Consider the following 27,657-nt stretch of genomic DNA (forward strand, 5'->3'; position numbering starts at 1 on the left):
CTAGTTGGCTGCCTTTATAGGCCTCAGGGTTGTTTAAAATTCTTTTATTCCAATTCATCTGTAGCTTTTGAGGCACTTTCCCATTAATGAATATTGTTTTAAAAGCTTTAGTTACCTCCCCACCAATCTTGTCTTTCAATCTCACACTTTAGAGGCATAGTTATGTACTTATTACCTCTGTTGTATTTTGCAAAGGCACTCACATCAATCCAATCAGCCTGCCATTGTGCATCCACATCTGAGACAACTACTTTATTTCTGTTAAACTGAATCCTGGTTGGTTTGTGGAATGCATAAGTATCTTGCTCAGTAAGCCAGCTAGCTACTTGCTTTCAGTTCAAAGATTTGTGATGCTGCTTAGCCAACTGAAAAAAGAGAGGTCACATCCTCAAACCTTCCAACCTTGTTAGGTGAATAATAAGTTTTCTTTAACAATGTCTGTGACACAGCCGCTTCCACCAGTGCATGTTTATAAAATGGTTGCAATGCTGCTTACTGAACCAATGGTTTCCCCAGGCAAATCTCCTTGGTTCCCCAGACCTAGGTTAGGAAGACCTTTCTATTGGGGGCTCAGGGGTCAAAAGGGATTAGGCCACCCCCAGAAGGGCAAAAGTTTAGTGCATAATGCCCTTTGCTATAGGACTGTCACTTTGGTTAAGATGGGACTTCTTGTCATGTCATCCTTATCTCATTCATCAATCTTTGTGACATTTGCTAGAGGCTCCGTACTACTAACATGCTTTATTGTAATAGATTTCAGGAGCTCAATCTGTTTGGCTTAACAAAATGAAGGTTAAGGAGTGAGTTGGTCACAATCTAAATACTTACCTAAGGAACAAAACTTGAGAACGAGCTCTTCAATCTAGCAGACAACAGTATAGTAAGACTGAATTACTGTAATTTGAGGATAGACAACTTCAGACTAGAAATAAGACAATTTTTTTTAACACTGAGTGTAATAAAGCTATTGGAACAACTCAACAAGAGTTATGATAGATTTTCCATCACTGGCAATTTTTTTAATCAAGACTGGATGTTTTTCTAGTTCAAACAGAAATTAATTCAGTGATGTCCTATTCTCTACCTCTTACTGAAGATCTGCTTTCCAGTTTATTTTCTTTCAGGGATACGAGCTTTCATTTGTCCACATTGAATAAAGAATAATAATAAAATCTATCACTTCTTAGTATTTTGACTATGTAAAGTGTACACATTTACATATTCTTATTCTCAAACTAATTGGCTTGGGAAAAAAACATCTTATTTCCTAGTCAAGATAAGGCCACAGGATTAGCAAACATTCAGCTCTTTCAGCCAGTATGAATATACAATTTGGGTAATGGGTAAGAATCCACCTTCAAGCACCTCCATTGACACAGCAACCAACTGGAGGTTTTTGAGTAAGGTTCTGTGTCACAAAAAAAAACACCACATGAAAATCCCATCACCTAATGCTAAAACAAATAAGGTCACAAAATCCACGATTTAAAATACCAAATAAAAAAAAAATAATTACTGTAGGGCATTTAAAGCTTCAGCAATAAGCACATTTTTGGTGAGGTCTGAGAGTGAATTCAAAAGACAGGGAACAAACTGACTACGGGATCTCTAACTCTGTAGCCTCAAATAATGCTTATGGATCATAAGCAATACCACATCCATGAATCTCATGAACAAAAGAAATTCACTAGCTAAACAATGCCAAGCTGTGTAATGTCTTATAAATCAATAAAGCAATTGTATAATCAATACAGTGCTTAACAGGAAGTGAACAATGTGCTACGTGGCACTGATAGATTGAGATACCAATATTAAGGTAAGTATCCTGGCAGCAGTGTTAACTGACCCATATAAACTATAGGGAATTGTATCAGGATGGACAGTAAGCTGCGTTACCTGAACCAATACCAGAAGTCACAAAAAAACCCAAGCAAAATCCCTCCAAAACACACAGTCACGAGATGCTTTACAGTAGTACTTGTCAGTGTTAAACTGAATCATACGGATTAGAGGTCAACGTATTTTACACAAAAGAATGCAAGCTTTAATTGAAGTGTGTGTTTTTATTTTTATTCTATCTAGGTAATTATATACCCATTATTTGTGGTAATTCAGCACATGAGAAATATATACATGGAAGGATCTCTCCATTAAGACCAATATTTTTCCTCAGAAAATGAGAGTGTGCAAGCACTTTTAATCCCTCCTTCGCCACCTGCCCGAAAGTACTAGAAAGTACGTCACAGGGAGATAGGAATTGCCATACTAGGTCAGAATTGTGGTCTCGATAGTTCGGTATTCAGTCTCCAAAAGAAGCCAACTTCACATGCTTCAAAGGATGGTTCAAGAAACCTTGCATAGGTAGATGTCAGAAAATCATCCGCTTCTCCACAGTAGTTAGAGATTGGCTTAAATCTGGAAGCATGAGGTTTAATATCTCTTCCAAAAATTTGTAGTATTAACTATGATAACTCTGAATATCCTGTTATACATATAAATGTCAGATTCCTTTTTGAACCTTGCTAAGTTTTTGGTCTCAATATCTTGAGATAATAAATTCCAGTTTAATTATGTGTTTTGTGAAAAAGTACTTCCTTTCATCAGTTTTGAATTTGCCACCTTTTAATTTTTTTGCGTCCCTTGTTGTTGTTTTTTTGGGATAGGGAGAACACAAACTACCAACCTACCTTCTTTATAGCATTCATTATTTTATATACTTTAATCATATGCCCTCTTATTCAATTTCTCTTAATATAAGATTTTTTCCATGCCCCTAATAATTTTTGTAGCCTTTCTCTGATCCAGCTGCAATTCTGCAATATCCTTTCTGAGCTGGGGTGACCAGCACTAAGGTCATACTGCTAATTTATAAAATGGCAATATATTATTTTCTGATTTTTTCTCTATCCTATTCCTTATTTATTTGAACATCTTATTTACTTTTCTGATACATTGTTTATAAGTCTTCATTGAGCTGTCCACAGTGACATTCAGGTCACCTTTCCTGATGTGATACAGTTAATTTAGAACCTGTAAAGCTTATGAGTATTTAAATGTTTCCCGCCAATCTCTTTTACTTTGCATTTATCAACATTTATTTATATATTTTATAATTACCAGCTTTGATATGTACAATTAACTGTCCTGCCAGGGATACCTAGGGTAAAGCTGACAAGTGTTCAAAGCTGCCTTAACATGCTGCCTAAAGCTGCATTTGACCTACAGTGTCCTGCTACCATTTAGTCATTTCTAGTTACATACCCATAACAGATTAGAAGTTGAATGTGCAAACCACAAGTTTTCAGTATGCCTGATAAATGTTAAATGTGTACTCTTAGAAACTGTGCTCGTTCCAAAAACAAATATGAAATATTATAACTTTGATCTGTGTCAAGAATCAGGGGGTAGCTGTGTTAGTCTGTATCCACAAAAACAACAAGGAGTCCTGGTGGCACCTTCAAGACTAACAGATTTATTTGGGCAGAAGCTTTCATGAGTGTTTTTTTACCCACAAAAGCTTATGCCCAAATAAATCTGTTAGTCTTTAAGGTGCCACCAGGACTCCTTGTTAACTTTGATCTATTTCGATCAAATATATTGCTTTTATTATTAGCTCTGATGTTCTAAATCTATGGCATGTTGACCATACCTTCTACAAATGCAGTCAACTGATTTAATAAATATGAAATACTGTAATAAAGATAAAGTAATAATATCATAAGTAATGTTAATGTAAATGTTTATGGAAATATTTCATCTTGGAGGATTCTAAAGTTTTTCAGAAATCTTATACTTTACACCCTCATTTATCCAAATGGCCAAATATCCTTCAGATAACTAGGTGTTCGGATAAACAGAAGTGCTATTCTGATCTGGGTTCTAGCTGCAAGCTGGGAGGCAGTAAAGCTTCCAGTACAGCTGGGAATGATGGCAATGTGTGTGTGTCAGCCCCTCACCTACGGACCTTGCTGCCCTGTGACTGTCCTGGTCCCAGGTTGCCTGTCTCGGGCTGTGGCCGGATGTGGCCCCTCAGTGCTGACTGTGGTGTCAGTGAGATCCCTTTCCCGCTGGTCACTGGGAAGCCATGTCCCAGTCTCCATGATGGGAGTGGAACACTTATCATGTTGCTATGAATTCAACTAATACGCAAGATGCACTTTGAACTTGACATAGTGTTGTAGTCATTGAGTGAGTACACAGCTCCACTGGTGTATCATGAATTTTTTTTAATGTAGTGTACCATGAAGTTCATGTGAATGTATTGCTTGTGATTTGTAGAGCTACATGGAGGACACAATGTGGATTCAAATAATGAGGATTTTTGGATAAATGAAATTCAGATAACTGGAATATACCATACATACATCGGCACTTAAATACAGCTACCTCTGGAGAGGGTGGCAATCACCAGCATACACATAACTACACAAAAGTGACTACGGGCAGAAGGGATTTAGGCCAGAAACAACAATGCAAATCCCAGCTCCTAATAAAACTGACAACAGATCTTTGAGATGCCCAGCAAATCAGACTCATTTTAGGGTTTTATCCCACACTTGCAAGGTACACATAAGAAGGATGAAACTTGTATTTCTAGAGTTTCTGTGTATTCCCAAAATGATGCTTAGACAGCTGAGGCTCCTCAGGATAGGCATTATCCTGTTTTGAGTGATACCGTAGCATCTTTACTCATTATTTTAAACTGAGTGCACTTTTATCTGTCAGTTATGTCTATCGACCTTCATGCATCAATAGTCACCATTGTTCCTAGAACACAAAGCTATCCCTTTATATTCTAGTGGCAACAGCCACTTCTTGAAAGATCCTGCATACTAGTATACAGTTTCTTTAGAAATCAAGGCAGTTAGGCTCACTTTCTATTCCTCAAGACTTTGAAGAGCTGACTAGGCACAATGTTAAATAAACATGGACTTCAATGCTTTAAGGAATCACAAGTGGAAATACTTCATTTATAATATTTGAGGTAGTGCCGGATGTTCACCTGCTATTTATTTTCATATATGTGTAGCTGTACCTGGGTATTGAAGAGATACAGACTGCAGAAGACTTCTAAGTCACTGCTTTTGCTCCCTTATGTTAGATTTTTCCCATCATCAATTCACAAGAGATTCAGGAAATTCATTTTGCTACCGGGTACAATTCTTTCGAGAATTCTCTCAATTCCTGCTACTTGTATATTTGTAGTTCACATCCGTTCTCCAACATATTGTCTCTGCCTTCATTGATTTATTTTGTTACAAAATGTTCTTTTCTAACTAAACCTTTAAAGTTCCCAGTGGTCTCTGTGGGAACCCTGCACACTCACAGGGCAAGATTTTCACTTTTATTCTTCATCTTGATGTGTGTCACCTTAAGAACACAATGTTGAGTCTAAGAGCGATACAAGGTTTTCTGCGTGCATTTCTGAGAGGTACAAATGGGAGGAAGCTTTTGACTCATGATCCATAGTTTGCTATGACCTCTTCTACTAGCTATTGAAAGGGCTGATTATGAAAGTAAAATCCAAACATCACTACCCTCAAGTTGCTCAGGTTAGGCTCCACAATATTATCATCACACTCAAGAAGATTTGGATATTTGATTAATTGGACAATCTCATATGACAGACAAATGGTTTAACATCTAAAGCCTAATTCTACAAATTTACTTTTTATAATCTGTGGCTACAGAAATTTACTAACAGTCTTAAATGAAACACTTATTCTACACAGGATACCACACTGACTTGATTTATCAACATCTATGTCAGTATGTAAATGATTCTCTTTTTACTTACCTCCAGATGCTCTAAAATATAGGGAGGATTTGTCATGCCAAGTCTCAGCATAGCTCCCTCAGGAATAACTTCAACCAGCTTCCACAGAAGTGTAGGAAGGTCTGTGCCAATGTCTCTGCCATAAGCCCCTGTGTCTTCACTGGTCAGCCATATCTCACAAACACCCTCTGTGAATAAAAGAAAGAGATAATTAACAAATCTGTTTTAGAGCTGTTTATTTTATCATACAGCTGCTCACCCTTTTAAATGCAGTATTTCACAAGACTATTATGCAGCCAGGCTGAGTATTCAATTGCAGAAAAAAAGAGGCTTATCCCATGGGTAGTGGTGGGTTATTAAGTTCATTTTATGAGCGCCAGTGTGCTACAACAATGCTGTAAATTATCACTGCTGTGGAGTGATTAACATTCACAACCAATGATTAATACTGTGCTGCCTCTAAAGCAACTCAATTTGGACTTTTACTGCACTCCCATCTTTGAGGCTATCTAGTTTATTAAACAGAGCAAGCAATACTGCTCAAGCAATCAGTCCACGCTAATGACCATTACTAGCAGTTAGCAGCCTGCAAAGGCCAAGGGTAGTTAAGGCTCTAACAAACCAACTGCCGAATGCGGTGATTATCATGTAACCTGCAATAACTATTACAAGCTGCATTCTTTAAATTATACTGTTAGCAAGGACATATTAAATCATTCCATTAAAAGGGTAGTCAGTGCAGGATGGCTAAATAGTAGTGTTGGAAAACCTGTTTCCTGGCAGTTAATATTCTATTTTCCATCAATCAGATCTTCGGAAGTAGTGTAGTCAATTTGTATTGTACAAAAATCTTACCCTTGAACACTGAAATCTGTTAACAACATTTTCCTGCCCAAAGGCAGTAAAGATTGTGCCACTTTTTAATAACAGTTGATTTCAGATGGGCCACTACTATAAGTCTGCCCCTGACCTCAACCTTTTCATAATGCAGAAATGAAGCTGCTGAAGAAATAAGCCAATTAAAAAGGGGGGAAATTTTCTTTTGAGTCAATTAGATGACTAGGATTAACTCAGCACAAAGTTAAGTTTCTACTACAGGAAATGAAACAAAGAAAAGAAAAAGAAGTCACATCTACAGTTCCATCCATTGGAAGCCACATGACTGTGGTTTCTAAGTGGCTCCAACTGGACTGGCAGAGGAAGCTCAGCCTCATAAAATTTAAATGTTTTTAATCATTTTAATTTGGAAAATACAAACAAAAACATTGGTTTAAATAATGTTAAGACTATGATGCAAACAGAAAAAAGCAAAATACTGCTCTCTAACTCACGCTATGTTGAAAGGGAGGTACAACAGTCTCTGTTGAGTGTCAAACTGAACTCCGATTGTTTAAAAAGGTTTTAGAACTATTTATTATTTAAAACGAAAACAATTTACAATATAAACCAAAAATGTTTTATTTAAAATGTTGCCCACTGGGATAGCTTCATGAGATGGACTTCTTGCTTTTGGGAGAGTCCTGGTGGAAGCAGTATTGAGATGGTTCTCTCCAGCATACTTCAGTTCAACATAAACAATGCTTTATAATGCAGGACACAGTCAAAATGATCAGACAACAATACTGAAATGTCCATTGGAACACAGTCCTCTATGCAAATATGCAGTTAGGCACTTACAAAAAATCCTGTAAAACATCCTTCAGAATAGCATCTGTACATGTTCACAGCCCACCTTTAAAAGTTTGGTATCAGATATTAAAAAGTTTGATTAATTTGCAGCTGTTTCTCCACTGCTATGTAGCCATCATCCACTAACATTCCATTACATGTACCTACATAGCACAATCGTGTTATCACACTTTCAAGCATAACCTTATAGTCAAATGTCTCAAGAGTCTTACAGTGTGAGTGAATATATTATACACACTCACTATTGGTTTTACAGAAGTTGCTAATATTTTTAGCAACATACTTCACATCAAGCAATGCTACGCTATTGCAAAGGTTTAAAAAATATGTATGGTGCAATCAATGGAAAAAATGAATAATGTAACATTAAATAAATAAATAAAAATCTTAAACGAGATACAAAAACAGGACATTAGCCATTATTTTCCAGTTGCTGGCATTCACCAAAACAATAACGTGGACACTTTAAAGTGATCAGACTGATTTTAATTTATAATTTTTCCATCCAAATTGTTCCATGTTTTTACTCTCTGAAGAGGATTGCTGGAACACTGCCTTGCTGTTGCCAGATGAATGTGAAGAAAGAATGTCTATGAATAGGAATGGAAACAACATTCAGGTGGAAAACAACAACTAGCTCTTAAAGCTGCATAGGTGGGACTATTAGCCCCCTGGTGGGCTGAAACTTCAAATTAAATCACATGAAAAGGAAGCAGCTGTAACAGTAAATCAGCAACAACAGGAATAACTGTCTTGACTGCTCTGCGATCAGGATGCTGAATAAAAGGCAATGGGTATAATCCATGCTCAGATTGCAAAAACATGTATATAATGTAGAAAAAATACTATAGGAAAACCTTCTTTTCCCAATTTCAGCCTTGCAAAAGGGATAAGCAAATCCTGAAGGCTATTATGAGTCCTAAGCCTTGAAATCTATACAAACTGGGTAAATCAACTTAAAGCTCAGGTCCTATGTCACAGCTTTGGAGTGAATACTAAAAGGATCTCTCTGTTAAAATGTTCATTCTAGCCCTCTGGACTCAGAGGCTAAGACTCTGTTTCAAGAAAGACACAGAAGTTCCTCCCAGGTCCCCCAGCTTACGGCAAACAGGGGGAGTGGAGAATATGGTCCCTTCTCATTTATTAGTTTCTTACACTTTATTTTTTTTCCACAAAAAATAAATCTTCTGTGAAAGCAACATTCCCCAGTGCTGCTCAGGATCTCTTTTTAAACACATTGCCTCATCTTGTGCATTATTTATTTTTTTCTCTTCTGAATGCTCACTTCATTAGGTCATCCATCATGCCGTTATCTGGGTAATTTTAGTGCTAGTAGAAGCAAACTGACCTCTAAGAAAGAAATGTGATCCAAAGGGCACAGAAAAAAATTCTTTGAACACATTACAGATCTTGAACTCCATTATCATTATACCCAAATAATTAAAAATCAGTCTTCGGTCACAGCTCTTTCCCCCCTTCCCCCCCCTATGCCTCACCACTCGCACCTAGCACAAACATTAACCTTAACTGCTGGATTCATAGCTCTGTCTCCTGTAAGTGGAGATGACTGAGAATGGAAAATGTATGAGGACATAAAAAGGTGAATACCAAATGAAAGATGTTTTGTCCCCAACAGAACATTTCACTATAAAAAATAGGCACTGCAGAAATGTCTGCCATAAGTTTTGACTTTGCTTTCTCTAGAGTAGTCCAAATGAACTCTGTCATAGCTAATGATGTTATTGTTATGAGCCATATCTTTCCATTTAATATATTTATTTACAGAAATCTTCTTTCCCCAGTAATACAAGTTGAACTGTCTTCAGCATATTTTCCAGATCTAAAAACATCACTTTGCTTTTTGTGCTGATTGTTATATATAGCATTATCAGTTTGAAGAAATTATACCTAAGTCTCTCTCTCTCTCTCTCTCTCTCTTTATTGTGGGGTGGAATGAATGCATCTGCTCCCACTGTACTAATCTGCCTAAACTGGAAAAATTCCTGCTAATAATTTTTTTGAAATTCTTCTATTCACTCACACTATCTACTTCTTCTGTCATGTAAGGATGATATCCAATTATTAGTCTAATTAGACATAGTTAGCAAAGCTCCCCCCACCCCCCCAAAACACCATAGATTCAAACTGAAAAGATACATTCTTAAAATCAGATCTGTAAAATTGTAGCTATCAGTTAACAATTCTTCAATGAATCTCACATTGATTTACACTGTTATCTGGTAAGAAAAGCGATAGAGTACCAAAAAGCACTCACTTTTCTTATCTCTCTCTTTTTAAAAGCTTTCCTGTGAGATTTTTCTAATGCGAACCATAGTGGTTTTTCCAGCAGTGTGATTCTCAGCAGGTTGTCACAGTGGGAGACCCCTAGCACTGACCTTCTCAGTAGCCCTCATACTCTTCTCAATAACTGCCTGACCTTGCTCTTCCTTTTCCAACAGAGAATTCTTTTAGCAGCTTGCAGTGCTGTCCAGACCACAGAAATACCTCTTTCACCGTACCACAGAAATCTCAAAGACCATTTGCCAAGAAGAGGCCTGACTTAAATGTTAGTTAAAAATTGTCTGCAGACTCAAGCACAATCAATCAATCTGAAGCTGCCATTCCTGCTCACACATTTAGAATTCATCATTGGCTGAACTTCAGCCTTTTTATAGCCAGATATTGACAGAAAGCCTTGTGAAATGAAATTCACTTTAAATGTGTTCATTGTTCAGGTTGATTTTACACCACATAGATTCCTTATTCTTTTCAATTATCTGAAACACCCCTCTTCCCCCCCCCCACTCATTGACAATGCTGGGGGTGGGGGGCGGATCATTAGTTTACTTCCAACATACCCATTGTAGGCACTCATTCAGCCTGGAGTTCAGTGGGACTACTCATGTGTATAAGGCTATGCATGTGCTAAAGTACCTTGCTGAATCAAGACCTTAATGTAGAAAATGTAAAGGCACCTCTATGCATTTCAAATTATTGCAGGCCTGCTCATAATGTATTACAGAATAGTGTCAAAGTAACAATCACAATCCATTTTTTCTATAAAACGATGAGACTCACAGTAAATAATAGCCAAACATTTTATGGCTTCTTACCAGGCCCAACAGCAGCTCTTATCTTCAACAGCTGTGTGTTTTCACCTATCCGTTCTGTTGTCAAAGAGGAGCACAATGGCCTGCTCTCACCTTCTACTGGCCTACACCTCCTGGAGATGAGGGTGATCTAGATTGTATTGGGAACCTGGGGAGATATGAAGGGGTTGACTCACCGCTGCCTCCTCCTTGTGCCTAGGATGGCATGGCAGCTCTCTTCCCACTGGGAGTCTCCTGCTGACAGTCACTCCATCTCTGAGTTCTGCCTCTTCCTGCGACCTGGCCCTCTGGTCAGGTCACTCCAGGGCAGTCCATGTCTGCGAAGCCCTTTCCTCAGATGCTGAGGGCTGAATGTCTGTTCTCTTCCCTGGTCTGCCAACAAGTGAGCTGGTCTGCTCCCCTTTTAAGCTCCTCCTCCAGCCTATACACGACTTGCAGGTGTGGCAAGATACAGCTGCTTGAGCCGAGAGGAGCTCCTCAATGCCTTGTTGTCATGTATGGGGGATGGAACTTAGGGAACTAGGGCCAGACGATTTTTTTTCTGGGAAGAAGTTGCAGGGAATAATTAGCATTCGGTGAGCTTTTCCCACTTTAAGCTAAATTTGGAAGGCCTAGCTGGAGGGACACATACCAGCGCATAAGCTAGGGGTTCATGTCTTTCATAGTGTTTAACCATCCCAAAAGGACATGATCAGTGAAAAGCTTAAACAGATTTCCCATTAGGTAATATCAGAGAGACTCAACAGCCCATTTCACAGCCAGTCATTCCTTTCCTATCACAGAATATGCCCATTCCTGAAGGAATAGTTTGCCGCTCACACAGAGTATGGATTGTTACACTGTGTTTGCTTCCTGGGACAACATTATGCTTAGTCCCAGTTCAGAGGAATCAGTTTGTAAAGTGACTTTTGAATAGTCATGATTGAATAGGACAGGGTCTTTGAAAGGTGATCTTTCAACTTCTAACAAACCTTTTTGCGGGCTTTTGACTCATGAACCTTCTTGGGGTTATTGTCCTTAATTAGGTCAGTGAGGGCAGCTGCTATTTGACATGAATCATCAGTAGTAACACATGAACACCAAGAATCTTTGAACCTCTGTTTCTTTTGTGGTTGGGTAGAGCACATTTCGAGGGCCTGGATTTCATCCACGAAGGGCCACACCTGGCCCTTCCACAAAGTATATCCCTGGTAGGTGGCCTCTTCTTTTCTCATCTTACACCTTGCTGGGTATGCAGTTAGCCCAGCCATCTGCAGGGCCAAAGTTCAGTAACAGTTTGTACTAGGTGTTCTTCTCAATCTCAGCTGTCAATGACCATGACATCTACATAGGCTGCCGCATATGAGCCAAGTGGTTGAAGAACTTGATCCATGAGCTGTTGGAATCCACTGGGGCACCATGGAGGCCAAAGGACATAGTCCTAAAATGATATACGACAAGTGGTGTAGTAAAGGAAGTTTTCTCCTGTGATTCTGGCATGAGTGGACTCTGTGACATATCAGGCTTTATCCAGCTGGTCTAGTAGTTCATCCACACTGGGCAGGGGGTAAGCATCGAATTTGCTTTGACTTTGAAAGCACTAACCTTTCCAAAAACTATGCAAAACCAGATAGTACTGTTCGATTTTGGGAGCAATACAACCAGACTTCGCCAGCTGCTGCAGGATTCTTCCTGCTTCCAACATGGCATGGATCTCTTACCTCATGGCATCCTGATTTTTTTTGGGGAGTGCCTGTGGGTTCACCCAGACAAGTTGCTCAGGCTCTGTTTGAATACAGTATTGCATGAGAGGAATCTGCTTTGGCCAGAAGACAAACACCATTGAGAAGGCTTTTACTAGGCTTCTCACTTAGGCCCTCTGCTATGGGTGGAGGTTTACTTCCAGCTGTATAAGGTCTGTGTCCAGTGAGGTGGGCACTTGGGACCCCAGCTCTGGCTCATGGCGATAAATAAGCTCTCCATTCTTTCCAGGGCTTTAGAAAGTTAAAATGGTAGATCTGAGTTAGCTTCCTTTTGTCAGGCTCCCTGATCTCATAGTTTACCAGAGAGACTAGGTGGACTATTTCATATGGTTCTTACCATTTAGTGAATAACTTAGACTCTGCACTCAGGAGCAGAAGTAGTACACTACTGCTTGGCTTAAATATGTGGATATGCGCACCTTTGTTCTAGGCTTGTTCCTGGGCCTTTTGAGCACCAAGGAGGTTTTACTCTGGCAAAGGTTCCAAGGGTTTCAAGCCTCTCCCAGGGCTTCAGTACATACTGTACAACATTCTCAGTCTTAGGAGCCTGTTCCTCTGAGATTTCATGGACCAGGTCAAGAATCTCCCATGGCTGTCTCAAGCATAAGAGTTCAAATGGGAAGAATCCAGTACATGATTCGGGAACTTCTTTAACAGCACATAACAGGGGAAGAATCAGCTGACTCCAGTGATAGAGGTCCTTAGCAATAAACTTTTTAACATCCTTCTCTGAATTGTTCAACCAGACCACCTGTTTGCAGATAATAGACATACACAGATTTTATTTTTAGTAGATCACACACCTCCTTCTACAGCAGAAACAAAGCTAGTGACTTGATCAGTGAAGATCTCTTTAGGTACCCCAACTCTGGCAAAGACTTTTAGCAGTTCTGTTGCAATAGTCTTGGCATTGGGGGTGCGCAGTGGGATTGCTTTGGGATCGTGGATGGCATAATAAACTATAACTAATATATGTTTATACCCAGTTGCACTTTTTTCCACCCCTGTCCTTTCAAATGGGATGCCTATTATGGGGAGTGGGACCAGAATGGCTTTTCTTACTCCTTTAGCTCCCATGAGTTGGCATTTTGGATAGGAGCAATGGACGTCTTTAACTTCTTGATGAATCCCGAGCCAATACAAGTGATTCGGAATCCTGGCCAGGGTCTTCTTGTGACTGAGGCCTGCAGATGGAATAACATGACCTTATGCCTATGAGACCAGGGAATAAGAACTTCACCAAGTTAGTCTTTCTCCATTCAGTACAGTCACTCTGCCAGCAGCTGAAATGGGGCGGGGGGAGGAGGGGGGAGTGAGGGGGGCACTGCTCACTGTGGGTTTATTACTTTCTTTTTAACCACCTACAGTTACTTACAGGCCTGGCTCAAGGTTTTGTATTCCCTCTAATCCTTCATGAATTCAGTCCCTCTTTAGGTTATCCCCCTCCTGTAGGGGGGGCCAACATAATTTCATTGCTAGGTGGATCTTCTGAGGGAGCTTCCCTTTGGCTGTGTTTTACCCTATAGTCAATTGCACACGTGTACTGGGATAGAATTTAACATCTATGTGAATACAATGTAGAAAAAATAATTTCCCCAGGGATCTCATGGTTAGGACCAAGTAGTCCCGGACCAGGGTCTGCCCACACCCGAAATCCACCAGGCCTGTCACCTCTACTCTATTTATCCAAACAGGGACTGTTACGTTAGCCAGGGCTCACTTATGGGCATGGGCTTCTGCCATCCATACCTGTCCATACCCACACACCATATAGGTGCACTCATGATACTGGTGACCTGGACAGCCACATGAACAGTAAACCACACTGCTGGCAGAGCGGGTACCAGCCCTGAGCCAAAAGTGTGAGATAGCCCTTCCCTATGTTGTTCATCTGTTCCTAACCCTTGGCTTTCCTGCAGAGGAGACTGAAGGAGTTCTAGGGGCCTTTGTCGGACTCGGGTCTAAGATGCCAGGGTTTCCTAACAGGAGCCAGTGCAGGGCCTGGTGATCTGCTTGGTCCCCTCAGAAGCTGGCCATGCAGCCATGCCATCTGGTTGCCGATTCCACTCTGTGGGTTCTCCCTTGTATCAAGGGTCACCGTTGGCCTCAGGTGGTCACTTGTGTGATGCCCAAAGCTGTTTCAGCAGCTTGATAGTTTTCCATCACTGGATGGCATTGGCTAGGGACTCCGGTTGGTGTTTGAGCACCCAGTTCCTATCCCAGATGGGAGTATATGGGTAAACTGGTCCATCACAATAAGCCCAGCCATCTTGACTCCAATCCAAGTCTCCTGCTTTAACCACCTACAGCACAGGTCTCAATTTCTGGGCCTCTACACAAGGCTGGGCTCCCCAGGGCTATTTCTCCCTCAGGAACCTCTATCGGAAGGTTTCCTCTGTGGTGTCAAGGTGGTCGAGTATAATCACTTTCACCTGGGCGTAGTCTTGGTCAGATGCTGCATCCAGCTTCCAGTATACAGCCTGTGCTGGCCCCCATCAGGTAAGGTGCCAACAGGATGTCCCACTGGTTGAGTGGCCACTTGGATGGCATCGCCACTCACTCAAATGTTACCAGGAAGGCCCCAGGGTTGTCCTCGGTGCCCATCTTTTTACGTGTCACTGGCACAAGGGAGTGAGGCACCAGGCCTGAGCCTACAGCCCCTGGAGGGGAGACACTGAGGCTGCATCAGGGTCATTACCCATTGGACCAGCCTTTGCTGCTGTCCCTGCTGTTGTGCTCTTAAGCCTCAGGCCAGCTGTTGCTGCTGGGCACCCATCTGCTGCAGGAGTTGCAGTCATCCATTTGAGAAGACGCTTTAGATCCCTGCTGTCCATTCTACCAAACCACACCCTTAGGTCTAGAGTGTTCGACCACTTGGGTCAGTCAGTCCAGGGTGAGAAGAATGCCCACATTCTCCACCGGTTATGAAGGGATTGCCTCACCACTGCTGCCTCCTTGTGGCCAGGCATGGTGTGGCAGCTCTCTCACCACAGAGTGCCTCCTGTTGATATCACTCTGCCTCTGCGGTGGTCTGCCTCTTCCTGAGACCTGGCCCTCCCTTTCCCCTTCTTGGGGAGTCCGTGAACAAAAAACAACAGGCATTAATGCAAATAATGCAAATAAACTCAGTTAATAGGAAATAGAAGGGAATGATTCCCTCTCAAGGTGTATCAGAATCTAGCCCTCCCTTCCCTCAGGGAGGGGCCACCAGGCAGCGGTCATCTGCAAAGCTCCCACCTTCAGTCAGCCCTTTCCTCAGAAATTGAGGGCTGAAGGTCTGATCTCTTCCTTGGTCTGCCAATAAGTGAGCTGCTCTACTCCCTTTTTAAGCGCCTCCTCCACCCTGTGCATGCCTCGCAGGTTTAGCGGTTCTGCCCTGTCCAATATGGGGTTTTAGATCCCATCACAGGTGCGTAGGCAGCTTCTTGAAAGAAACCTGATGCTGAAAGGGGTTATCAGGTCCTTTCTCCTGAAGAGAACCAGGAATGAGAAGACTGGTTCAGCGATTCATCCATAAAGATCCTCTACACACAGGAAAGAGTTGTGGTTGGATGGATAGCTGGGTGAACTATTGTTTTTAAACCTCAAAATGGATAGAAGAAAATTAGGGTGTTAATATAGAAGTCTCTCTGAAGCGCCACTACCAGGACCGTAATCAACAGCAGTTTAAATATCTTTTAAGCACATACACTTCTTTGAAGGTTTAGCTAGTACTACATAAAGCCCTGACTAAAGACAGTGAATTTGTAAAATTCCTAAAGAAGCTTCCTTTCATCCAGCAGTTAGTGAGGACAGCAGGAACACTAGTATATCTAGATCAAAGGCTGGAACTTTCACTTTAGAGGTCATTATTTCTGAATGTTAATGTTGGGTTACAAGAAGTCTGGATATGTTTAAGGCTACTGTTCTCTGGTATTTATTAATTTCATTTTTGGGGATTTATTTTTAGCATTTTTTAAGATTTATGTAGCTGTCCAAAAAACAGGGCTCTCTCTTTGTATATGGTGTAAAGAGTAATGTATGTTATATCCATTACTCATCTACTGTAATGAGTAATCTCTCAGTAATGGTACCTTACTTCAAAGAGCACTATGTTAAAGCACACTAGGGAACCTTTAGTGTGCACCAGCAGGGTCTATACGGACCACTTAATGTGCAACGCACGACTGTGCTTTAGACTCACAACCCCATCATCCACATTACTGCTTCATGTAGATAAGCCCTTAAGCATAAGTAACCATTTCCAGTGTTGGATAAACACCAATTTAATTAAAAAAAAAATCGGGGGTATTTTAATATGTGATTATAGGTTAAAACTGAAATTCAAAAGCCCTAGGTAGCATTTGGATAGATTAAGAGAGTCTCTAAAGGAGGACAAGTTTCTCAGAAGGATTACACGTGCATCAGAGACTTCAGGAAATGGAGAAACACTAACATTTTTCTGGTCTACAAACCTTTTTTTTAGTTCAATCATTTTCGGAACTAATGTAAGTGAAACTCACTAAAAAATTACAGAAGAAAGGTAGCAGAAAGAAAGAAGTGATTTGCCTCCTAACATAAGAACAGTGTTGGAAACGTGTAACTGAACATATAAGAATGGCACCATTTTTTAAAAAGTGACTAAAAGTACATGAATTCAGAATTTTCTTGGGTATCATTCACCCTACTAAACTAAGAATAGATTACACTGGCCCAAATCACATTCTCTGGACATCCAAGAACCATTTATTATACTGAAAGTAGAAGTCTCAACAGATGTTCAGAAATATTACTGGGGAAGATACTGACACAGACTCAGTGCAATTTGATATCCTAGAAGGATCTATTTCGCTCAATTTCTTATTAACAAAATACTCTGAAACTGTTTTGTATTTTTTTGCCGAGATGACTACTTTATATGTAGTACTTGTCCAAAGAAGTGATTTACATTTTATAGTGTGAATTAATTATTGGATATATCATCTATTTATGGTATCCAAATGTCAGATATTTTAAACTGCTATTCAGAGGTAGGATTAATACCCTTTTACTATGGGACATGAGTTAGCACTTGCACCAGACTATTGACTATATATCTGAAAGGTTTGGACAGCATTTGTGAGTTTCCTTCACCACGCAGAAGAACCTATAGTTTGTTCTAAGGCATACTTTCCTCATAAAAAGGCATACTTTAGACTTTAACTTTAGGATTTCTTGTACAGACTGGTTTGTCTGGGTATTTACTTTAAGTGATTTTGTTATTGAAGATAAATGAAAGTCACATCACTCATTGGCTTCCTACACCTAATGCTGTATTTGTCAAAATATTATTGGAACACAATACTGATATTTACATGACATTTACATTTTTATGTGAGAATTAATAATATATTTGAATTTGTGAGAGAAAGTAGTTTTTCCTCACACTTTTATGAAACAATTTTTATACCTATTGGATTCCAGTTCAGTTTGGGAAATGGTTGTTTGGTCCAATTCCTATTTTATCTGATTCAAGACCCACAGTTATGCCACTGCATGTAACAGCATCTTTAAATTCAGAATTCAAAAACAGACTGAGAAAATTCAGATTTATCATTCATAGTTTCTGATTAACGACTATTCTGACAATTAGTCTGATTATTTCTTATATATTTTAAAAGATCAGAGTGACAGCGTCCCACCTTTTTACTCTTTGGTAGGTTGAGAAATACACCATTAATACAGGCTCCAAACAGAAACATTAATCACAGCTTCTGTCCCTTTAACTGCACCAGTAATTGCTTTTGCAAATGGCAAGGCATGCACTTCAACTTCTGGTTCGATTTTTAATTCATCTTCCCCCAAAGTGAAAAACAAAAACTTCAGCAACTACTTTTTGTTTAATTTTTTTTGAAAATGAGCAACAGGAGCCTTCTTATTTGAGAGGTTTCAGAGTAGCAGCCGTGTTAATCTGTATCTGCAAAAAGAAAAGGAGTCCTTTTGGCATCTTAGAGACTAAAGGTGTTAGTTAGTCTCCAAGGTGCCACAAGTACTCCTTTTCTTCTTATTTGAGAGTTATCATCTTAGACAAAAAAACCTAATTCAGAAACCGGGTCATTTGAACTCATCCACTTACTTAAATACATTATGTAACTACTTTATTTTTACATTGAATATGATAGTTACAAGTGTTTCAAGATTTGGGGGAAAAAGCGGTTACTTACTTTCCTGTAACTGTTGTTCGAGGTGTGTTCACGTCCATTCCACATTAGGTGTGCATGCACTGCATGCACGAGGGTTGGAAACTTTTTCCCTTAGCGGGTCCTGTCGGGCTGGTGGGCCCCCCGAGTGACGCCACTGCGCCGTGCATATATACCCCTCCCAGCCCGACCCCCTCCAGTTCCTTCTTGCCGGCGACTCCAACAGAGGGGTAGGAGGGTGGGTGGTGGAATGGATGTGAACAACACATCTCAAAGAACAGTTACGAGAAAGTAAGTAAGCGTTTTTTCTTCTTCGAGTGCTTGTTCACGTCCATTCCACATTAGGTGAATTACAAGCTTACCTCTGGAGGAGGGTAGGAGTCACGGAACAACTGCTCGGAGGACCGCTCTGCCAATTGCTGCGTCCTCTCTGGCCTGCTGGTTGACCATATAGTGGGTCGTGAAGGTGTGCACTGAGCACCAGGTGGCTGCTCTGCAGATCTCCTGGATCGTGACCTGTGACAGGAACTCCGTGGAAGTCGCCTGCGCCCCGGTCGAGTGGGCCATGACTGCCAGGGCCGGAACACCTGTGAGCTCATAGCACGCCTGGATGCAGCTTGTAATCCAAGACGATTACACAAGGAGGCTTTTATCCTCTCGGCTACAGCCACAAACAGCTGCACGGATTTGCAAAGGGCTTTGTGCGCTCCAAATAGAACGCCAGTGCTCGATGCACATCTAGAGTGTGCAAGCTGCGGTGACTTGGGTTTCGGGAAGAACACCGGCCGACAAATGTCCTGGTCCAAATGGAATTGGGAGACCACCTTAGGGAGGAACTTGGGGTGTGGCCGGAGCTGCACCTTGTCCTTGTGAAATACTGTATACGGTGGCTCAGAGGTGAGGGCCCTCAGTTCGGACACCCTTCTGACTGAGGTAATGGCAACCAGAAATGCCACCTTCCAGGAAAGGTGGAGGAGAGAACAGGTAGCGAGAGGCTCGAAAGGTTTAGAAAGGACCAGGTTAAGGTTCCACGGAGGGACTGGGGGGCAGGAGTACGGGAACACCCTCTCCAACCCTTTAAGGAACCATCCCACCATTGGGTGGGAAAACACCGAGCCCCCCAAGAACCCCAGATGGAAGGCAGAGATGGCCACCAGGTGCACTCTGAGTGAGGACAGGGCTAGCCCTTGCTGCTTGAGGTGCAAGAGGTACTCCAGAATGGCCTGCACCAGGGCCTGGCCTGGCCGCACCTGTCGGGGTTCACACCAACACAAGAACCTTTTCCACTTGGCCATATAGGCCGCCTTGGTAGAGGGCTTTCTACTGCCAAGCAGAATCTGCTGCCCAGGAAGGGAGCACTGGCTCTCCAGGGCATTTAGCCACAGAGCCTCCATGCCGTCAGGTGCAGTGACTGTAGGTCGGGGTGGAGAAGTCATCCGCCGTCCTGTGTAATGAGGTCCCGGTGTAGGGGCAGGACTACTGGGGCCTCCACTGACAGCTCTAGGAGAGATGTATACCAGTGCTGGCGGGCCCAGGCTGGGGCGATGAGGATCACCGCCGCCCTGTCCCTGCGCATCTTGTGCATCAAGGGGAGCGGGGGGAAGGCATATATCAAGCCCCCTCTCCACGGGATCGCAAACGCATCCATGAGCCGCCAGGCTGCGGCCCTGGAACAAGCAGAACCGCGGGTGCTGGGCGTTGGCCCTAGTGGCAAACAGATCTACCTGGGGAAACCCCCACCTGCGGAAGAGCGAAAGCACGACGTCTGCCCTGAGCGTCCACTCGTGCATGCAGTACGACCTGCTGAGGAGGGCCGCCAGCTCATTCCGCACCCCCAGGAGATTGGGACCTTTGCATAGCCCATGCAATTCACCTCGAGGCATCCTGAGGAGGAGAGCCTCACGACAGAGTGGCAAGGAATGAGCCCCGCCCTGCTTGTTTATCTAAAACATGGCAGTAGTGTTGTCCGTCAGACCTGTCATGCTGTGACCACTCGGAGTGGCGTGAAAGGTCTGAAAGGTGAGATGAACCACCCTGAACTCCTTCACATTGATATGGAGCGACCGCTCTGCTCCGCACCACAACCCCTGTATCATGAGGTCTCCAGGTGAGCCCCCCATCCGTGGTCTGACGCGTCTGTCACCAGCGTCAGGTCCAGTAGTGGGGCGGCAAAGGGGATACCTTTGCAAACCACAGGCTGGGACTGCCACCACAGCAGGGAATCCAGCACATCCCTTGGGGCTGTCACCACCAAGTCCAGGGGGTCCCTGCCTGGGTGGTACACCCGAGCGAGCCATGCCTGCAGAATCCTGAGTCTCAGTCTGGCATGCCTGACCACGTGCGTGCATGCTGCCATGTGGCCCAGCAGCCGCAGGCAGCACCTGGCCGTTGTCTTTGGAAACTGGTGCATGGAGGCCACCGCTTTTTGGATAGCCTGGAATCGGGATACCGGAAGGCTTGCCCTGGCCTGCACCGCGTCCAGGACCGCCCCGATGAATTCCACTCTCTGCATGGGTCTGAGCGTGGACTTGGGGATGTTGACCAGGAGCCCCAGCTCGTGGAACAATCTCAGGGCCACCTCCACATGGCCCCGCACCTCCGCCTCGGATCGGCCCACCAGGAGCCAGTCATTGAGGTACAGGTACACCCGGATTCTCTGCCTCCGTAAGAAGGCCGCCACCACTGCCATGCACTTTGTGAATATCCTTGGGGCCGCGGCTATACCAAACGGGAGAACCGCAAACTGATAATGTTCTGGGCCCACGGTGAAGCGTAGGAACCGCCGATGTGCTGGGAAGATGGCGAAATGGAAGTATGCGTCCTTCATGTAGAGGGCGGTGTACCAGTCCCCCGGATCCAGGGAAGGGATGATGGTGCCCAGAGAGACCATGCGGAACCAGGCCTTGACCAGGAATTTGTTGAGCCCGCACAGGTCTAAGATGGGGCGAAGGCCCCCTTTGGGCTTGGGGACGAGGAAGTACTGGGAGTAGAACCCCTTTCCCCTTAGGCCGTGCGGCACCGCTTCTACCCCCCCCCCCACCCCCGCCACCTCTAGCAGCGAGTGGACGTCCTTCTTTAGGAGATGCTCGTGAGAGGAGTCCCTGAAGAAGGATGGTGAAGGGGCACGGAGGGAGGGAGGGAGGCAAACTGCAGCGAGTACCCGTTCCGCACCGTGCGTAAGACCCAACGATCTGACGTAATGGTGGACCACGCATGGGAGAAACGGGACAGGCAGTTCAGGAAACAAAGGGACAGATCCAGTGACTGGTCTGGTACGCTGTCCTCGAGCGCACCTTCAAAAGCCTGGCTTAGCGCCCAGCTGGGGTTTGTGCTGGCCTTGGTTCTGGCCTGGTGCGTTATTGTTATTATTGTTGTTGCGTCGTCATCTGTTATCCCTGCCTCGCCTATGGTAAGGCTCATGCCTATGGTGAGGACGGTACTGGCATTGTGGGGGAGGCTGCGGCTTAAAGGGCTTCCTATGGGTCGCCGGGGTGTGCATACCCAGCGACTTGAGCGTAGCTCGCGAGTCCTTGAGGCTATGCAGCCTCGCGTCTGTCTGGTCCGAGAAGAGCCCGGACCCTTCGAAGAGGAGGTCCTGGAGTGTATTCTCGACCTCAGGGGGCAGGCCTGACTCCTGGAGCCACGCCGAGCGCCTCATGACCACCCCTGACGCGATTGTTCTAGCTGCTGCGTCTGCCAAATCCAGGGAGGTCTGGAGAGAAGTCTTGGCTATTGCCTTGCCCTCGTCCACCAGGGCCATGAACTCATGTTGGGAACCTTGCGGAAGGTTGTCCTTAAACTTCCCCACCGCCGCCCAGGAGTTGAAATTGTGCCTGTTGAGGATGGCCTGCTGGTTTGCAATCCTCAACTCAAGGCCCCCAGATGAGTACACCTTTCTGCCAAAAAGGTCCAGGCATTTCGCCTCCTTGACCTTAGGGGCTGGGGCCTCCTGTCTATGGCGCTCCCTTTCGTTTACTGCTGAAACCACTAGAGAGCATGGACTCGGGTGGCAGAACAGGTACTCATAGCCCTTAGATGGGGCAAAATATTTATGCTCCATTCCTTTTGCCGTTGGATCGCTGGAGGCTGGGCTCTGCCATATAGTCTCATAGTTGGACTGAATGGTCTTAATGAGCGGGAGTACTATTCTGGATGGACCTTCGGGGCTCAAAATGTCCACCATGGTCCTCCTGCTCAACCGTCTCCTTGGCCTGCAACCCCAAATTTTGGGCGATCCTGCGCAGCAATTCCTGGTGGGCTCTATGGTCTATCAGCGGAGGACCGGACACCTCTGTACCCGCCACCGCCTCACTGGGGGAAGACAAGGAGGTTAGCTGCTGCTAGACCCACTCTGGTTGGTCCTCCTGCTCCCCATCTCCCGTGGTATGGGCCTCCGGCTCAGGCCAGGATGGAAGTCCATGGATGCTCCGGGCCTGGCGGCTGCATTGCAACTTCCATCAACAGCTGCTTTAGGCAAAAGTCTCTCTTTCCTTGTCCTTGGCTTAAACGCCTTGCAAATCCTACACCGTTCAGTTTGATGTCCATCCCACAGGCAACGTAGACACGAGTCAGAGGGGTCACTAACTGGCATAGGTTTGCGGCACGGGGTGCAAGCCTTGAAGCCGTGGCCCTGCGGCATGCCCCGCGGCCTGGGGCAGGTGCTGGAGGCCTCCAAGCACCTAATGACTGAAGTGTCCACAATATGTATGTAAACGAACTAATAACAGCTACTCTAAAGGCTAAGGGACTTCTCTTCTATGAGAGAGAGAGAGAGAGAGAGAGAGAGAGATTGTTCCAACGCCGCCATGGATGGTAAGAAGGAACTGGAGGGGGTCGGGCTGGCAGGGGTATATATGCATGGTGCAGTGGCGCCACTCGGGGGGCCCGCCAGGAGCCGCTAAGGGAAAAAGTTTCCAACACTCATGCACACGGCGCACGCACATCTCATGTGGAATGGACGTGAACAAGCACTTGAAGAAGAACTAATATTTAATATATGACTGTTTTGCAGGCCAATTGCTCTACCACCAGATTCAAAAAAAGAAAATTTGCTATTTTTGTTGAATTTATAAATATAACATTTTTATATGCTCACTTTACAGACAGCTCTACTGTTTTTAGAGCTATGCTGGCATCTGCGGCTATACTGGTGAACAAACCAAAATGTTTTGGCATGATAAATTTATCATTTTAAGCTGTTGGTCTTAGACAGAAATAATAAAAACCAAGATATTAAATCCACTTTCATTCAAGCAGGAGAAAAACATGTTGCTAAACAGAGAAGATCAAAATCAGTAAAAACTATTTTCATGTTTCTAAGAGACTAACAATAAGGGAATGTTTAAAAAATTACACAAAGCCCTTTAAAAAGTTTGCTATATTTTCCATTTGTGTAGCAGTTCGGCCTGGGAGATCATTAAATGCCAAATGGAGCATAACAGGTTTCTGTCCCCCACAATGCAAAACCCTTGTACTTGCTTTAAAAAGAGGTCATTCTACTCCTATAGGGACCTCCGCTTCTATAGACTAATGCTAGAGCATAAACTAAATGCCCTGTCCTGCACAGTTTGGAGCTATAGTACATTAACAGAAGCGAGAAGAGAACACTACAACTAGTCGCTTGCTAGCTGCAAACAGCATGATTCCTTTACTCATTATGAGTCCAGCTTCGCTCTGCTAAAACAAGAGAAGATCCAAAAGGGAACCAAGAAAGATAGGTTACACAAGTCTGCTCAGTACCAACATTGCAGCATTAAGCATCATGCTCTCAAGGAGGATTAATAACACAATATATTATAATGATGAATTGGGTTTTGTAGGCAGCCTAAAAAGACAGCAGAGAAAGATTTCAGGAAGAGTAGAGGAGACATGTGTCTGAGTTTCGTGAGTTGGTTTTGGTATCTCAAAAACTGAGGGTAGAGGAAGATGACAGGGCTCTGCTTGTTCTTTGACTATGTTGTTGCAGGGTATGGGACACATATAGTCAGTAGCCCTTTTTCAAAGTCCACTCTCTTCTAACATATAGAAAATGATTCAACTCTATCATTATACTGACAAATGCCAAAATTGTCAAGTCTGGGTACCTGAATGTAGACTTCTAAATGCATATTTAGACAGCCTAAATGAAGTGGTCTGATTCTCAAAAGGTGCTGACTACCTGCAGTTCTCACTGAATTCATGGGGATTCAAGTACATTTGTAAGTGCCTTGTAGACTAGAGATTATTCGTGCTGATAATGAAGCATGTGCTTACAGTTCTTTGCTAAATCGAAACCATCATTCAAGAAGCTAGTTTAATGATGATACACAGGGGACTGGATAGCTATAGGTAATGGGATATGCAGACTTAACTTTCTTTCACTGGTTTAAACCCCTTCTAGGTCAACAATGAAAGTCATTAATTTATACATAATTCTTCCATAGTCTATATGAAATGTGTTGGTTGACATCAATCCTGTTCCTAACAAGATGATGCTACTGTCCACAAATCCTCCATTATCAATGATGCCTTGGGGGCAACATGGGGTAGACTATGCTGTCATTGCCCTTGTTGTTCCTGTGAAGAGAGGATCTGAACCTACAAGGCTATCAATTAGGCATAATGCACGTATTGCTTATAGTAAAAAAAAAAAAAAAAAGAGAGAGAGAGAAAGAACAAACAAAAATATCACGTTTTCAGCTGTGGTAAGTACGCAATTATGTCTGTTGTAAGTTAATTGCAACAGCTGCGTATATACATAACCTACAACTCATATACATACACACTCGCATATATATATATTATGTTGGCACCATTATGATTTAAGCCTAGGTGACATAAAGTCCCAATATTTCATTTGGTTTACTGCCCATAGGTTTTGTTTTTTTTTGTTTAAAGTGCAAAGAACTGTCATGGGGAACAGAATTAACTTGCCAATTAAACGAATTAAAATTAAGTAAGTAGCTCTACATGGTTATTGAATTGGATCCAGCTTAGTCACAGCATATTTTTAAAGGCCTGTTTAACCGGAACCTATTACCTCCCAATATAAAACTAAGTAGAGAATTATAGAAAGAAAACTTTCTTTACCATAAAAACCCTCTGTTCCGCCCCACCCCCACCCCAACTATGGATTATTGTGGATACTACCATAACAACATTGCACACTATGGACAAAAGCAGCAGAGTTCAGATCAAGTTTTGAACACTCCTGAATTTGGATCTACACTTTTTGGGGGCCCACTTGTAACATTCAAATTCAGGGTCAGATTTGCAACATCCCCATAATGTTGATGGGATGTTTTGGTTTGGGTCCATTAGCTGTAATCCCATACTATGTTGTTTAAAATTTTAAGCACAGACATCTTTTAATAATTCATAAGGAAACAACTTCCAGAAACTGCATATCTTTTTGTAGATTTGACACCTGTTATAGGTAGCTGGTGATGTTTGCAAGGAAAGTAAAATAAAAAAAAAGGTAACTGATTACATTCATGTAACATATGTGAGCATGGAGGACAAGACAGCTGTTTAACAGCTGTCTTCAAAATCACAAGCAAATTTAAAACTAATTGAACTATCATTTATTATTTCTATTAACTACCGGTACTTACCAAACAAACATTAAAGACAACAGCTTTAAAACTGTGAATTCAAGTGCGGGTGGTGAGAAATCCCAGGTTTATGATTTAACAATTCATAAGTGAAGTTGAGTAATATATTCATTGTTCATTGTTCATCATGTATGCTGTCTGTTTAAAAACCAAACCATGGCCTGACACTTCTGTTGTAGGTGAAATATCAGGTGCAATGGGTCATGTTCTGTAAAGAATTCAAGGAAGTGTTCATGGGCTGTATACACATTACAGGATACAGTGATAATTAACCAAGGTTTTGTATTGAATGTCCGTCACTGTAGAACTAATGAGTGTGAATTTAAAAAAACATGTTTTTATGGAAACTACCTGAATAATTCCTAGGATGTAACATTGTATACAAAGATTCAATCTACTGCAAATGTTTGTAGCTGAGTTAAACAATCCTCAGAATCTTGGTTTATGAGGAGAAAAACTTATACACCTTAAATATTATGGTGACAGGTTTCAGAGTGGTAGCAGTGTTAGTCTGTATCAGCAAAAAGAATGAGGAGTACTTGTGGCACCTTAGAGACTAGCAAATTTATTTGGGCATAAGCTTTCTTGGGCTAAAACCCACTTCATCAGATTCATGCAGTGGAAAATACAGTAGGAAGATACACACACACACACAGAGAACATGAAAAAATGGGGGTTGCTATACCAACCCTAATGACACTAATCAATTAAGGTGGGCTATTATCAGCAGAAGAAAAAAAAACTTTTGTAGTGATAATCAGGATGACCTATTTCAAACAGTTGATAAGAAGGTGTGAGTAACAGTAGGGGAAAAATTAGCAAGGGGAAATAGATTTTAGTTTTTGTAATGACCCATCCACTCCCAGTCTTTGTAATTTAATGGTGTCCAGTTTGCAAATTAATTCCAGTTCTGCAGTTTCTCGTTGGAGTCTGTTTTTGAAGTTTTCTTGTTGAAGAATTGCGACTTTTAGGTCTACAATTTAGTGTCCAGAGAGGTTGAAGTGTTCTCCGACTGATGTCTGATTTGTGTCCATTTATTCTTCTGTGTAGAGACTGTCTGGTTTGGCCAATGTACGTGGCAGCGGGGCATTGCTGGCACATCATGGCATATATCACATTGGCAGATGTGCAAGTGAACAAGCCCCTGATGGTGTGGCTGATGTGATTAGGTCCTATGATGGTGTCCCCTGAAAAGATATGTGGGCACAGTTGGCAACGGGCTTTGTTGCAAGGATAGTTTCCTGGGTCAATGTTTTTGTTGTATGGTTGCTGGAGAGTATTTGCTTCAGGTTGGGGGGCTGTCTGTAAGCAAGGACTGGTCTGTCTCCCAAGACATGTGAGAGTGAGGGATCATCCTTCAGGATAGGTTGTAGATCCTTGATGATGCGCTGGAGAGGTTTTAGTTGGGGACTGAAGGTGACGGCTAGTGGCGTTCTGTTACTTTCTTTGTTGGGCCTGTCCTATAGTAGGTGACTTCTGGGTACTCCTCTGGCTCTGTCAATCTGTTTCTTCACTTCGGCAGGTGAGTACTGTAGTTTTAAGAACGCTTGATAGAGATCTTATAGGTGTTAGTCTCTGTCTGAGGGATTG

At 42.8% G+C, this 27,657-nt stretch overlaps 1 protein-coding gene across 2 annotated transcripts in view; it reads right to left on the reverse strand.

Moving 5' to 3' along the window:
* Positions 1–27,657, reverse strand: part of CDKAL1 (CDKAL1 threonylcarbamoyladenosine tRNA methylthiotransferase) — a 652,485-nt gene that overhangs the window by 245,192 nt on the left and 379,636 nt on the right. For both annotated transcript variants that reach the window (XM_077810573.1, XM_077810572.1), the window contains one exon: positions 5,798–5,964. In XM_077810573.1, the coding sequence (XP_077666699.1) occupies positions 5,798–5,964 (167 nt within the window). The remainder of the gene's footprint in view (positions 1–5,797; positions 5,965–27,657) is intronic.

The sequence above is a fragment of the Eretmochelys imbricata genome, chromosome 2, assembly GCF_965152235.1.
Source record: "Eretmochelys imbricata isolate rEreImb1 chromosome 2, rEreImb1.hap1, whole genome shotgun sequence".
Taxonomy (NCBI): domain Eukaryota; kingdom Metazoa; phylum Chordata; order Testudines; family Cheloniidae; genus Eretmochelys; species Eretmochelys imbricata.